This window comes from Lindgomyces ingoldianus (assembly GCF_010093535.1).
Source record: "Lindgomyces ingoldianus strain ATCC 200398 unplaced genomic scaffold BDR25scaffold_3, whole genome shotgun sequence".
NCBI classification, from domain to species: domain Eukaryota; kingdom Fungi; phylum Ascomycota; class Dothideomycetes; order Pleosporales; family Lindgomycetaceae; genus Lindgomyces; species Lindgomyces ingoldianus.
In genome coordinates, this window is record NW_022985164.1 from 2,322,933 (window position 1) to 2,335,569 (window position 12,637).

The window sequence follows — 12,637 nt, forward strand, 5'->3', positions numbered from 1 at the left end:
GTTAAGTAAGAACTTTTTTTATATAGTTAAGTAAGAACTTTTTTTATATAGTTAAGTAAGAACTTTTTTTATATAGTTAAGTAAGAACTTTTTTTTACTTTAGCTAAGTATAAGCACTATTCTAAAAGTAAGTTAAATTATATATAAGCTAAAAAGCTAAAAGATATTATAAATAAAAAAAGCACTAAAAGTTAGCTTTAAAAAAAAGTAAGATTAACATATAAATAAGTAAGTAACTTTATAAAAGTAAAAAGTTACTAGTGTTTATATATAAGTATAGCTGCGTCTGTACACGCGTATAGCTAAATTAGGTTACCTAAAATGTTAGCTATCTAGCCTATGTGTTAGGGGCTAGGTGTACTTAAAAACCCTTTTTCTTTATATAAAAAGAGAGGGCAGTAGTTAATAACAAGAAGATCTTTGCCTACTTACCTATTAGTACGCCTCTTAGGCGTACGTTTGTTTAATTAAACCTAGGTTAACTGACACCTAGCATCTATCTAGTGCAAAAATTAGTGGAATTCCTTAGCAACACAACAATTTTCCCTGCACGCGTACAACCTTACACACAAACTGTAAATTTACTTATTTTATGTAAGAATCACATAACAACTATCTAATAATTATTAGTATAACTTAAGGCTATATAAATATATGTATAGAAGCTATACTAACGCGTTTTTAGTGTTATTGTCTGTTAATATGCTTATAGAGAGGCTAAAGAGAGCGCGTATACCCTCTGTAACTGCAGCTATTACAGCACATAAAAAAGCAGTAAAGCTACATTAAAAAGCTATAAAGGTGCAACAAAAAGCTATAAAGTATACTAAAGGGCAGACAACGCGCTTATAGCGCAATTGGGTGCAGTTTATAAAGCCTTTAATAGCTAACATAGGCCTAGCAGCTGCCTAGGTAAGCCTTGCTTAAGTTACTACACGATAGATGTTTTCCTTCCCATAAGCAACCCTCAAACGAACGACCAAAACGCCACATAACAAATCACAAATATTCCCGTTCCTTAATACATACGTCCCGATGGATTGGCTCCGGTACTTGGTCCCCAAAATCCTCCTTCCTACCTTCACCTGGCCTTATCGCGTCCTGGGGTCTGTTGATATAGCGTCGTCGATTCCACCAACACCACGACTTGCTCCTCGGATTGTTCGTCGAGTCTTTGGATTTGTCCACCCGTACCTTTGCTCCTTATCCCATCGCTACTGCAACTGGGTCGGCATCCCTTTCGACAACCAACTCGCGCAACTTCCATTCGGACTGGTGTTGAAATGGTCAGACGGCACGAGGCTCGAAGAGGTCGCGGCAACGATGCTTGCAAGGTCTGCCGGGTTTCCAGTGCCAAAGATCATTTCATACGGAGAGCATCCCGATACACCTCATGCACCGGTCTCAATCCTAATGACCCGCATACCTGGCAGAGACTTAGGCAATCCTGAGATATACGAACGAATGAATGATGCCGAGCGCGAGACCATTTACACTGAGCTAGAGTACATGCTACAAGTCATGCGAAACTGGTCTCATCCATGGGGAGGAGACCGCATCTGTTCAATTTTAGGGACGGCAGTCAGAAGCGTGCGCATCCCCAGTCATTCAGTTGGGCCATGCGAATCTGAATCCGAGTTCAATGACCACCTCTTCAGTTCTATCTCGGGCCACAGTTTTGAAACACGGGATACGTTTGAGGAGAAGGTGGTAGTCGCTAAAAGGTTACGTTCGATGCACCATGCGGTTGTTTTCACGCATGGTGACTTTAAGCATCACAACATCATGGTCCACAATGGCCATATCTCCGGATTCCTGGATTGGGAGTCTGCAGGCTGGTATCCGGAATACTGGGAGTTTACAACACCTCTGCGATTCGGTTCAAGGGACTTTTGGTGGAATGCTCTTGTCTTAAGGCTTGGCGGTTCGAAGTATCTAGCGGAATTAGAGAGTGAAAAGGCTCTGGTTCCACTTACTGTTGATGCTTGGGCCTGGTAGCTAGCAGCTAAAAGACACCGACTTGTCGATATCAACGAGAAGTGTTTTGAGCTTCAAGACCTAATATGCCTGTATTCTGCAATGATATATTTGATATTTGATGTGTGACACTCTGCTACCACGGCCTTCGCCAAACATGCGCAGTTCAAACATGCGCAGTTTCGCGTCGAATATGTCACTTTCCTCTTCCATAGTGGCGCGTCGCGTGGCGTCCTTCATTTCCCTAATGCTCGCCGATCCGCCCTGCCTGGTTTCTATGAATGCGTGTTAGTAGACTTATATAAGCTAGATAAAGGAGATGACTTATAATTAAATAACTTACTCTAATTACTAACTTTTACAACTAACGTATTTCACAAGCAAGCAATCCACACAAGTAAACAATCTACTCTAACTAAATTTTAGCACTTTGTACTTTTATTAGTAATACATCTACTAGTTAACTTTTAAAATGGTAATAAAAAAAGTTAGTTAAATACTTTTTACCTTTTAAGTACTTGAAACAGGTAAATTTTATTAAGACACTGCTTACACTTTAGCAGCTATATATAATGCTTTTATACTATGCTTTATTATTCTACTTTACTAAATTAGCTTTTTTTGCACTTTGTATACTTAGCTTTTATTAAGTCGCTAAAAGGTTAACCTTCTAGCTAGCACATTAGAAGAATATATATAGGCGGAAAATTGTATGCGGCACATCTACAAGCTTAAATAGTATAAACGTAAGAGAAGACAGATCTAAATACAAGGTAGGCTCTTCAATATACCCCTCTAGCTTAAGCAGTATAAACTTAAAAGACATATCTAAATACAAGGTTGCCTCTATACTAAGCGTACTTTACTAGAGTCCTTAAAAATGTTTCTTTTAAGTGTAGAAATTAAACACAGCGTGTCTAAAGATAATATGTTTTTATTAGTAAAATAGAAGTGTAAAAATTCTTATGCGCTAACTATCTCTACTATAAAAACTAGGCTTATAACTGTTGCATTGCTAAAAGGTTAACCTTCTAGATAGCATAGCAGAAGAATATATATAGATAGATAACTGTATATAACAAGTCTATTATTACCTGTTTACATAAGTGTAGTTTAAAAACTTTATAAGTTACTTAAAAAGCTAAAAGTATTTAACTTTATTTATTAGTGTGTTAAAGGTTAACTAGTAGATGCATTATTAATTAAAGCATAAGTTGCTAAAATTTTGTTATAGTAGACTGTTTACTTGTATAGACTGCTTGCTTGTGAAATATATTAGTCTAAAAGCATTTTAACAGTATATATAATATTTAATAGCTAGTTAGCAGTGTGCAAGGCGTACAGAAGCAGTGTAGGTTATAGAAAGTGAGTGGCAAGAGAGAATAAATGTTAAAATTAGAATTACTTCTGTAATGAAGCTACTAGGCCTATAACAAGAAAAAATAGAGAGAGGTTTTAGATCCTTGCAGCTATTGTAGAATCTAATAAAGTAAAGAATATTATATAGTTTGTAAGTGCTCTATAGCAGAGTATTCATTTACATCTATAACAGTAGGGGTAGTAAGGGCTATAGCAATAGCTAAGGGGCTATAATAAATGCTACTATTAAAAGCAAAGATTAAAACTCAGCTTGGAATGCTGATTTTTACTACAAAGGAAAATTCAATGGTTACCGGAGGCGAGATCTGCAAAGTTGACGCCCATTGTAGCCCTGGTCCTGAAGTGCGGGGATTAGAAGACAACGTAGACGTCGATGGGTCCATGGAACTCAATTACTCGGTATTTCGGAACAGCTATGCTCGATCTCGGGCAATACCTAACGGGCGATTCTCTTCGCGCTCTTATGTTGATAACAGGAAAGCGTTTCTGCGAGTTTCTGTTGCACAGATTAGATGTAAACCCGAAGGATCTTAGTTGAGTGTCGAAATAATAGTAGGACAGCACTCGTAGCTCGTGTAAACGAATATTTACGGCTAGCCGTAATGAGAAAAGCCCACTAGAGATCATTGTTTCTCCAATTATGGCTCAGTCCTTTCATAGACCTGGTTTCTCCCACAGTTGAATCAAATGCGGTACATCTCAACGGATGTCATATTGAATGTGGTAAAGCGGCTACGTATAATGGCGTGAGCGCAAAATAAAGAAGGGATGCTTATATTTGGGCGGAGAAGGGGAGGCGGCCTGGTAGCAGAATTTATGAACAAGGCAGCGGCTGGGAATAAGCGGAGTAGAACAGCAGTACTTCTATGGACAGAGCTCAGCTTGAGCATTCACAGTGAGATTGATAGCCTCATCATGTCACCTGTTTCGCTACTTGTGGGACTGAACAACCACTAGAAAGCTGCGCAGTATCTAGTTTTCTACTTCGACATTTGATTGGCGATACTCAAGAGTTAGGCATGACCTGAAAACCTCCAAACTTCAAACGGGGCTACCGAGGGTGTGAAGACAGTAACCAAACATTTTCGCAAGCGAGTAGAAGCACAAACTGCATCCCAAAACATCCCAACAACCCCTCAAGGCCTCGGCTTTTCCCTAGCATCATCCTCCCATGCCACCGCTACCTCCCTCTCAGCATCATACCCATAAACCCACTCCATAGTAACCCTATCACTCCACTGATTCGCACTCTCCTCTCCCATCCTCCCTGCTACCTCTTCCCTCATACTCTCATCCCTCGCTCTCTGCTCCGCCCCATCCGCAAAATGCCAGATCTTCCCATTTACAAGACTCGCTTCCTGTATCTGCCCTGCCCTCAATATCCTTACTCTTTCGAATACTTTCAGCGCACGAGGGAGATCTTGAGGTGAGGTGATGAGGCACAAGATTTCCGCAAGCGCGGCACCGTCTTCGACGGCCATGGCGGCGCCGGAGGACATGTACGGTACCATTGCGTGTGCAGCGTCGCCTATAATCACCAGCTTGGAGGATGGGTGGAGCCAGGTGCTCAGCGGCTCACCGCTGAGTAGCGGCCATTTTAATGTGGATTTTATCATGTTGATGATTTTGGTGAGACGAGGGTCCCATCCGGCGAAATGCTGTTTCATCTCTTGGATGGCGGTGTCTTGGTTCCAGGTACTAGGGTCGGAGTCTTCGGGGTGGGAGAGCACCATGTTGAAGGCACTGCCACCGGCAACAGTGTACGTCATAACATGGCGCATTTCACCGAGCCTAGACGTCGTATTAACGATAAATAACGATTTGATAAGTAGATGAGATCCACCAAAGAAGGAAGAAAACGCACCACAAATTCTGCCCCGGATTCTCCAGCAACCACGACACCTGTGGATGCTTTCTCATCTCCTCTGTATCTACCATCGCGCGATATGCCGCAAACCCCGTTCTCCGTGGCGCTTGATCCTCCCCACCAAACACAACTTTCCTAGCCTCAGATTTGACTCCATCCGCTGCTACAATCAAATCCGCATAATGCACACTCCCGTCTTCTAGTACAACACCCGCTTTTGTTCCCACTTCTCCATCTAATTCATACCCGCCCACCCCCTTATTCACCCTAACATCGACTCCCAAATCCAACGCTCGCTGATACATAGCCAGCTGCAGATTGCCCCTATGTACCACAAAATACGGGGCATGAAATAGGTCCTGAAAGTCAGGCACGAGTTGCGTTAATCCAATGATCGATCCATCTTGCCAACGTCGCATTTTTATGGCTGTGGGTTCATGCGCCTTGGGGGTGAGATAGGGGCCAAGACCCCATTTTAGGAGGAGGCGGGAGGAATTTGGGGGGATTTGGATGCCGGCGCCAACCTGATTTACCGTTAACATCCGGAAAGGATGTACATGGGATGGGAGGGAGGGGAGGGAGAAAGGGAGAGAAATATACTTCATCTAACTTCTCTGCCTTCTCGAAAACTGTGACTTTATGGCCGCGTCTTCTGAGTGCTATAGATGTTGCTAAACCACCTAAACCTGCCCCTACAATGATAATATCAAGCAAGACTTTTGCTTGCTCATCTGTTAGAGCATCTGATTCATTTCGAGGCAGCTTCTGGTGGAATGGATGGACCTCTTGGCGACCTAGAAAATTTAGGCTTCGAGACGGATATGACGTTTTCTAAGAGATATTAAAGAAAATAGTGGTTTTGCTATGAGTGAGACTTACTCGAAGTCCCGCATGGCCCTTGATGTTGAGCAGGGAGTCTATGTGTGCTCTGCAGTCTTGGAGACGCTGATCAGACACCATAGTGGATAATAGTGGAGGTAATAGATAAGCTCGCTAGGCGATGTGTTGTGATTTTCTGAGGTGGGCTCCGGGAAATCAGTCCTTACTTGCTGTATTAAGACTGCCGATCAATTCAAGTTATTTCGTGTCCTACACATGGATGAGCAACCCTCAAATCCAAGATTACGGAAGGTCTTAAGACTTGTCCAACTAAAAACCTAACATCAAACAGAGCCTCTGTCATAAGCACATAGGAGTGGAAGTTGTTCAAATATGATATCATAAGGCGACGGAATTCGTCCGCGACGTGGATGTGCTTTGCTAGATATGATTCGTTTGACTAATGACTGTTTAGGGGAGTTAGTGGGTTGCGGGGAACCGACCCGAAGGCCCCGATGGCCGACAAATGTCGGCGTTACAGGAATCCGAGGGTATCAACTCTCAGATATAACTCGCTGTTCTTGGTGACACCTAAAGTCAATTATCATACAAGTCATTTGTCAAGGAATTACATTCCAAGTTCTGTACGGCGTAGACTACGGCAGGGATCACCAGATTATCTCTTCTCGAATTCATTTTACAGACTGACTAAGACTGTCCCAAGCAACCACGAATATGCCGAAGAAAATCCTCCTGTTAAGCCGCAAAGGCATAGTGGTATCCGACGCTCAAACAAAACTTGCAGACCCCAGCCTCGAAATTTACCGTGGCACAGAGCTCCGCGACCTAAATAACATCTTCTCCGAAAACGACAATAAAAATCGACCATGTCTTCATGGGCGCAGGAATAGAACTAGAAAAGCGACTTGAGATTGTGCGACGGATGTTCGAGTTGAGCCAAACCACGACTGTGCATTTGAAGGATGCTAATCTGGGGCCGCAGGGATTTTTGCTGTTTGTGAAGGTAATTTTGGAGTGGGTTAAGAGCGCTGGGGGTTATAAGTGACATATGCAGGAGGGTTTCCTAAACGTTTTGTACGGAGTAACTCTATCACTGCTTTCTGCTAGTAAAGTTGACATCCTACGAGTAAGCTGGCAATGGAATAGGGATTGAAAGGCCTCAGTTTCAAACAGTCATTTGAAAAATCCAGTGCCGCGCTTCCTGAGGAACTCTTTGGTGCTACTATGAAACCGAACATAATCGTGGCGCAGGGAAGTTTGCTTGCAGTTAGATCCTTGATGCTGTTTGACCCACAAGTTTGATGCGAAAACCACTCACCGCTTCCAAAAAAAAAAGGTAGTTGCCTTATAGAGTAACTCTCCGCTGAATTTCGATGCATCATTAAATCATGTCTATCATGCTGTGCCGGGTATCATGAAATTAGTGAACTACTTTTGTTTTTTCCTCTTCGCCGTTTTCAATGCTTCTGAGACGGTCAGAACCTCATCCAGCACGTCTCCATCGCCCCCCTCTTCGCCTGGCTCACTGCCGTTGTCAGCAACGAGCGTGATCGCATCTTCCTCATCTTCCTCCTCTTCTCCACTTCCCTTCTCTTCGCTGTCATCCTCAATATCCAACTCCAGCCCTCCATCGCTATCACTGAATCCTTCAAATTCATCGTCTTCGTCCTCTGTCGTAGGATTAGCATCCACTGTGGCAGTGGCCATGCCGCCAGTAGCCACTGTCTCATCATCCCTCTTCCTCTTTTTACCCATCTCGCCTAATCTCCCCTCTCGCCCGTCAACGCCCTTGGCAGGCCCACCTTCTTCTGCACCCTCCTTCATCGGTGGAGGTGTGAACCAGGGCAATTTCCCTCTTATCCAGTCATTAATCACGATTTTTGCACAACCATCCAAGTCGGGCTCTCCGCCCTTCAGCAGCCTTCCCTGCTTTCGCGCCAGTAGCTCCAAGAAGGTCGTTGCATCAGTGTAGTCCTTGAGCTCGTACGTTCGCTGCAAATGCTTTGGCTGGACACGCGCGAGCACCGCATCGATGTACTGCGCCGGATATTCGACATTCTCTACGCGAATACTACCCCGCAGCAATAAACTCTCATCGCTGTCGCCTTGGTTCGGCGGCACAATTCCAGGGCAGTCAATCAAGTATATCCGCTTCATTAGTGTAATGTATTGCCAGACTTTCGTTTCGCCAGCAATGGGAGCGACGTTGCAGACCTTCTTCTTCCGCAGGGTGTTGATTACGCTACTCTTTCCTGTGTTTGGGTATCCGATCAGGCCGACCGAGATTTGCTTGCGGTCGGAATGGAGAGAGCTGAATTGCCGGAGGAGGGCGATTAATGAGCCTTTTCCGAAGGAGTTGTTGATTGAGGCGTGGAATGCGAGGGTAGGGAATTCTTTCGACAGATGTCGAACCCATGCTGCCTGTACGAATCCAGTTAGTCTATATAGCGTCGAAGCTATATGAAGTTCAGGAATTTGGGGAGAGATGTGCGTAGCATTACTAAGAGAACCACCACGAGCTGCAGAGCAGCGAAGGCCCTCAACTCAACGGAACACCATGACTCTTGCGACCAGCGACCAAAACGGAGGCTAGTCTGCCCACAACCATAACGGTCACGGGGAGGGCGAGTCAAGCTTAATCTCCCAATGTTGTAACAGGATCAAACCATGGAAGTGGGCAGAATCCTTGACTTAACGGTGGGATGCAGTGGGAAGAAGAATTAAATTTGGGGGACACTTACAGCAACTCGGCTGGGCACGAGGTCGACCTTGTTGAGGACGTAGACAAGATGTTTGTGGGGAGCCTCTTCTCGAAGGTACTTTTCCACACTCTTGCACCGCGTTCCGAGGGGATCCCGTGCGTCCAGGACATGCAAAATGACGTCGCTTGAATCGATAACCTTGTACAGTTCGTTCCATATCCTCTTCGACTGACCCTTGGAAAAGATAGACTCTCTCGCTGTTGTCAGCGCGCCATCGCCGTCTTCGCCGCCAGCAGCAGTGTCTCCAGAAGAGCCGGACAAGAGTCTCGCCTGCTCCAGTCTATCCAGATAGTTGTCGTGCATGTCTCCTGTCCTTCCGGCCAGGTCTTCGGCCGAGGAGAAGTCCAGTTTGACCCTCTTCCTCTGCGCTTTTGGACCAAAAGTATCGCTGAACGGTTGGCTTTCGACTGCAATCTTGGCAGCGTGCTCCTTCAGTCCGTTCACGTTCGGCCTGTCGTTTATCAAGCTCATGGGAAGCTTGTTCTGCTTCATGAGATAGGTTGTCGGATCGGAGGCCTGGGCTTGCACAGCGGATCGGAAACTCTCGAGAGCCTCTTGGGAAATAACGCGGGTAGAATTGAACCACTTGCGATTCGGTTCGACACGAGCAACGGGCTGGGATCGGGACTGATATGAAGCAGCCTTGGTGATTTTCCCGGAGGCATTGCGCTGGGCCTTCCCGTCTTTGAACATGTTCAATGTCTTGATCTTTTTGGCGGAGCGGTAGAAATTTTCGCCCTTGACTTTGACGTTGCCCATACCGTCTCCCGTCTTCCCCTGCCTCTCCTTCCGGTTCGCCTCTTTCTTGTGTGTACCCATCGTGCCTGGGTTCCGCAGTGGAAGAGTGTGGGGTGGAAGGCGTGGGAGGTGTGGGTGGTTGAAGGCCGAGATTGAATTTTGGCGGTCGAACTTTTTCTGCCCAGTGCTGGTCCGTGCACGGGCTAGCTGCTCCCCCGACCGTTCGACATTTCTTCCTGGGTAGGCACGATGAGGGAACACCACCACCACTTCCGCGTCTGTCTAGCACTCACCCCACCGTCTCAATGCCTCCAAGAATACCAGTACGCTTTCCGTGGCCATCAAAATCCTCTCTTACGTCCCTCAATTCCTCTCTCTGCCTCCGCACCTTCACCTCAACACCCCCCTCCTACGCCCTCGGCCCCGAATCCCCAAACTATATCGAAGTTCCCAAGCCCGTCCAGCCCACCTTCCCCCCAAATCCCATTGTAAAAGGCGTACTACCCGTCCCCCGCAGTGTCTTCAAGAACCGCGGCCCCCACCCCAAAGACACGGCAGACTTCATCTCCCAAACAACCCCCGACGCACTGCCTCACAACGTCCCCCGCGCTGGCAAACACAACAAACTGCGCGACTACGTAACGTACAAACGTCGACTGGCTGAGTCCCGAAAACAAGCTTTGCGAGATGGCGTGGCGCAATTGCACGAGCGCAAGACCACAACAGAGCGGCTGCACCTCGCTGCATGGAACAAAATGCAGGCGGAGAATCGTGCATTGGCGATGGCCCCCCCGCGCCACACAGATGTTTTGACAGCTACAACTGTCTCGAAAACTCTCCAGGACTACTTGCACAACAAGTTGCCTTCCACGTCTCGCACGAAGATTGTCGAAAGTCGGAGACCCGCCTTCCAGCGGCGGATGGAGCAACATGCGGCTGTGCGGAGGGCGCGCTTGCATGATTTGTATACTAATGCAAGGGAGTTTATTGTGGATGAGGAGAGGCTAGATGAGGCGATTGAGAAGGCGTTTGGCACAGAAGAAGAGCCAATGCGATGGGATAATGAGGGACGAATGTGGAAGGGGGCTGAAGGGTTGAATCCTTGGCATGGGCCTATGCCGGATGGTACGAGTGATATGTTGCAGAGGTTGAAGACAGGTGAGGGTGTGGGGTTAGCAAGGGAGAGGGTGAAAAAGGTCGCGGAGGTACTGACGGGTGGGAAAATGTAAGGCGGGTGTTCGGAGATGGGTGTAGACGGTTCAGGGGAAGAGCATGTGTATGATAGAAGGAGAGTTTGGGTACTCCAGATGTAAAATCCTGTATCATGATTCCTACTGGTTATGCCGAAATGATCTTCAGAGGCATTGCAGATACATGCATGTACGTGGATCAGAGCGTTGAAGTTTAGCAAGCGCAATATGTGCTCTCACATCCAGTACAAATCTTACTTTCTAGTAATAATCGTACTGGAAAGCAAACATAGCCGATGCGAACAGATTAACTAACCAGCTCGGAAAAACTTTCCCCCTACCGTCTTGGCATTACTCAATAAGCTTCAGCTGAGCTGCATGCTCACCGTCACCCTCCCATCCATCATCGCCAACATTGCACTCCATCACCTTGACGGCCCTAGACGAATTCCCGAAACGCCCCGCCTGCTGTTTATTCTCTCTGTATATGCCTGTAGACTTGATATTAGTATCTTGTTGAGTCGGCATCATTGCATCTCGGGTTAATTCACCCAATGCTTAGCACTGGGGAATGTGCCACTGAAGACAATTCCCCGAGCTGAAGCTCAGAGAGGCAGCGAATTAATAGAGTACGGATAGTTGTGATGCTTTATGATGGAAACAAACTTTTCACTCCATTGCTAGACTAGCTATCAGTCTTAAACTTTGATAATGATGACACCATTCCATCCCCGAAGTCAATATGATTAGAACTCTAAGAATGTTGGTATTCGTAGAGTAAGGCTCTTCTCACATTAATTAAAAGCTTGTTCCCGCGCAGATACCTGCTCTACGTGGCCCAAATTCTCAAAGAATTCTCGGCTCGGCCATTCTACATTAGTGACTGGTATCGGTTTCTGGATCCTACACTTCTGCGCACGGCCGTTCAGAAAGCCGCTTGCTAAATAAATCTTAGCGTTCTACAGGGGAACATGGCTGAGAAAGTGGCGATATTATGACTGTGCTACTTGTACCCCTACGTATCCAATATCTATGTATACATTTCGAAGCATCTCCAAGGTCAGAGCAGGGGCGGGTCGGCCATCCTCCCTACTAGCGTAGTCGCGCCGTTCATATGCCTCTAGCTAGACCCAAGTGGCAAATACTAAATATGTGGACATCTTGTCACTCAATCCAGTCCCTGCTCGAAGTTTCGCTGTGGCAAATATTAAAACACAAATTTATACATGTGGACACCTTATCATATGATCCAGGGCATGCTAGAAGTTTCGCGGTGGCAAATTCGCATACTATATATACTTGCTCATCTCCGGACCTCTATGAAATAGAGAGAATAATAAATATAATACAGAATATAACAATGATGTGAATGTTCTAACGTTTTGGAGTTTATTGAATCTCGCATATCCATACCCTTCCACCTCCGGTACCAATGCCTATCGTTTTCTTAGATACTGTTGCGCGTGATGGCCGGTATTCTGACGGTAGCCACAAAAGGTTTTCTGAATTGTATGTTATCCACATATTATCTAAACTCAAACTTAGGCCTTGATTGGATATACGGTCATATGACCCTGACGCCAGCCGGGTCGAGTCGTGTGAGAAGGCTACTGAGGAGATAGAATTGCTATGGCCCTTGAGCGTCGACAGGCACTTGCCGCTACTCACATCCCAGATCTTGACTGTGCGGTCATATGACCCTGACGCCAGCCGGGTCGAGTCGTGTGAGAAGGCTACCGAGGAAATAGGATTGCTATGGCCCTTAAGCGTCGACAGGCACTTGCCGCTACTCACATCCCAGATCTTGACTGTGCCGTCACCTGACCCTGACGCCAGCCGGGTCGAGTCGTGTGAGAAGGCTACCGAGGAGATAGAATTGCTAT

The 12,637-nt window shown here is 46.0% G+C and overlaps 6 protein-coding genes across 6 annotated transcripts in view; 3 read left to right on the forward strand and 3 right to left on the reverse strand.

Annotated features, from left to right (window-relative positions):
- Positions 1-1,035: 1,035 nt before the first annotated feature.
- BDR25DRAFT_322133 (kinase-like protein) lies at positions 1,036-1,998 on the forward strand (the record flags this gene model as incomplete). Its single annotated transcript, XM_033692015.1, has 1 exon — positions 1,036-1,998. The coding sequence occupies one exon, from the start codon at positions 1,036-1,038 to the stop codon at positions 1,996-1,998; it is 963 nt and encodes a 320-aa protein (XP_033553630.1).
- Positions 1,999-4,329: 2,331 nt separating this feature from the next.
- On the reverse strand, positions 4,330-6,455 carry BDR25DRAFT_278122 (FAD/NAD(P)-binding domain-containing protein). Its single transcript, XM_033687663.1, has 4 exons — positions 6,104-6,455; positions 5,825-6,055; positions 5,222-5,748; positions 4,330-5,148 (listed from the first exon to the last, which is right to left on the reverse strand). The coding sequence occupies exons 1-4, from the start codon at positions 6,182-6,184 to the stop codon at positions 4,494-4,496; spliced, it is 1,494 nt and encodes a 497-aa protein (XP_033553631.1). The 5' UTR covers positions 6,185-6,455; the 3' UTR covers positions 4,330-4,493.
- A 457-nt stretch (positions 6,456-6,912) lies between these two features.
- On the forward strand, positions 6,913-7,199 carry BDR25DRAFT_300630 (uncharacterized protein). The gene has a single exon (XM_033689416.1). It carries the CDS (start codon positions 6,939-6,941, stop codon positions 7,107-7,109), a length of 171 nt encoding a protein of 56 aa, XP_033553632.1. The 5' UTR covers positions 6,913-6,938; the 3' UTR covers positions 7,110-7,199.
- A 299-nt stretch (positions 7,200-7,498) lies between these two features.
- Positions 7,499-9,690, reverse strand: BDR25DRAFT_252999 (nucleolar GTP-binding protein; the record flags this gene model as incomplete). The annotated part of the gene is made up of 2 exons (XM_033686214.1): positions 8,806-9,690; positions 7,499-8,485 (listed from the first exon to the last, which is right to left on the reverse strand). Coding segments are annotated over exons 1-2 (1,827 nt in total), but the record flags the coding sequence as incomplete, so codon positions are not given.
- A 135-nt stretch (positions 9,691-9,825) lies between these two features.
- On the forward strand, positions 9,826-10,863 carry BDR25DRAFT_300631 (uncharacterized protein). The gene has a single exon (XM_033689417.1). It carries the CDS (start codon positions 9,870-9,872, stop codon positions 10,791-10,793), a length of 924 nt encoding a protein of 307 aa, XP_033553634.1. The 5' UTR covers positions 9,826-9,869; the 3' UTR covers positions 10,794-10,863.
- A 1,206-nt stretch (positions 10,864-12,069) lies between these two features.
- The window catches only part of BDR25DRAFT_331440 (WD40 repeat-like protein), a 3,910-nt gene continuing 3,342 nt past the window's right edge, over positions 12,070-12,637 (reverse strand). The window contains exon 5 of the mRNA XM_033692632.1: positions 12,070-12,633. Coding sequence (XP_033553635.1) covers positions 12,144-12,633 — 490 coding nt within the window. The 3' untranslated portion in view covers positions 12,070-12,143. The remainder of the gene's footprint in view (positions 12,634-12,637) is intronic.

Excerpts from the sequence above, each read along its gene's own strand:
- BDR25DRAFT_278122 (XM_033687663.1), bottom strand. The coding sequence starts at position 6,184 with ATGGTGTCTGATCAGCGTCTCCAAGACTGCAGAGCACACATAGACTCC. Across the intron at positions 5,749-5,824 it reads AGGCAGAGAAGTTAGATGAA|GTTGGCGCCGGCATCCAAAT; the intron begins GTATATTTCTCT and ends ACGGTAAATCAG. Across the intron at positions 5,149-5,221 it reads AATCCGGGGCAGAATTTGTG|GCTCGGTGAAATGCGCCATG; the intron begins GTGCGTTTTCTT and ends TACGACGTCTAG.
- BDR25DRAFT_300630 (XM_033689416.1), top strand. The coding sequence starts at position 6,939 with ATGGGCGCAGGAATAGAACTAGAAAAGCGACTTGAGATTGTGCGACGG.
- BDR25DRAFT_300631 (XM_033689417.1), top strand. The coding sequence starts at position 9,870 with ATGCCTCCAAGAATACCAGTACGCTTTCCGTGGCCATCAAAATCCTCT.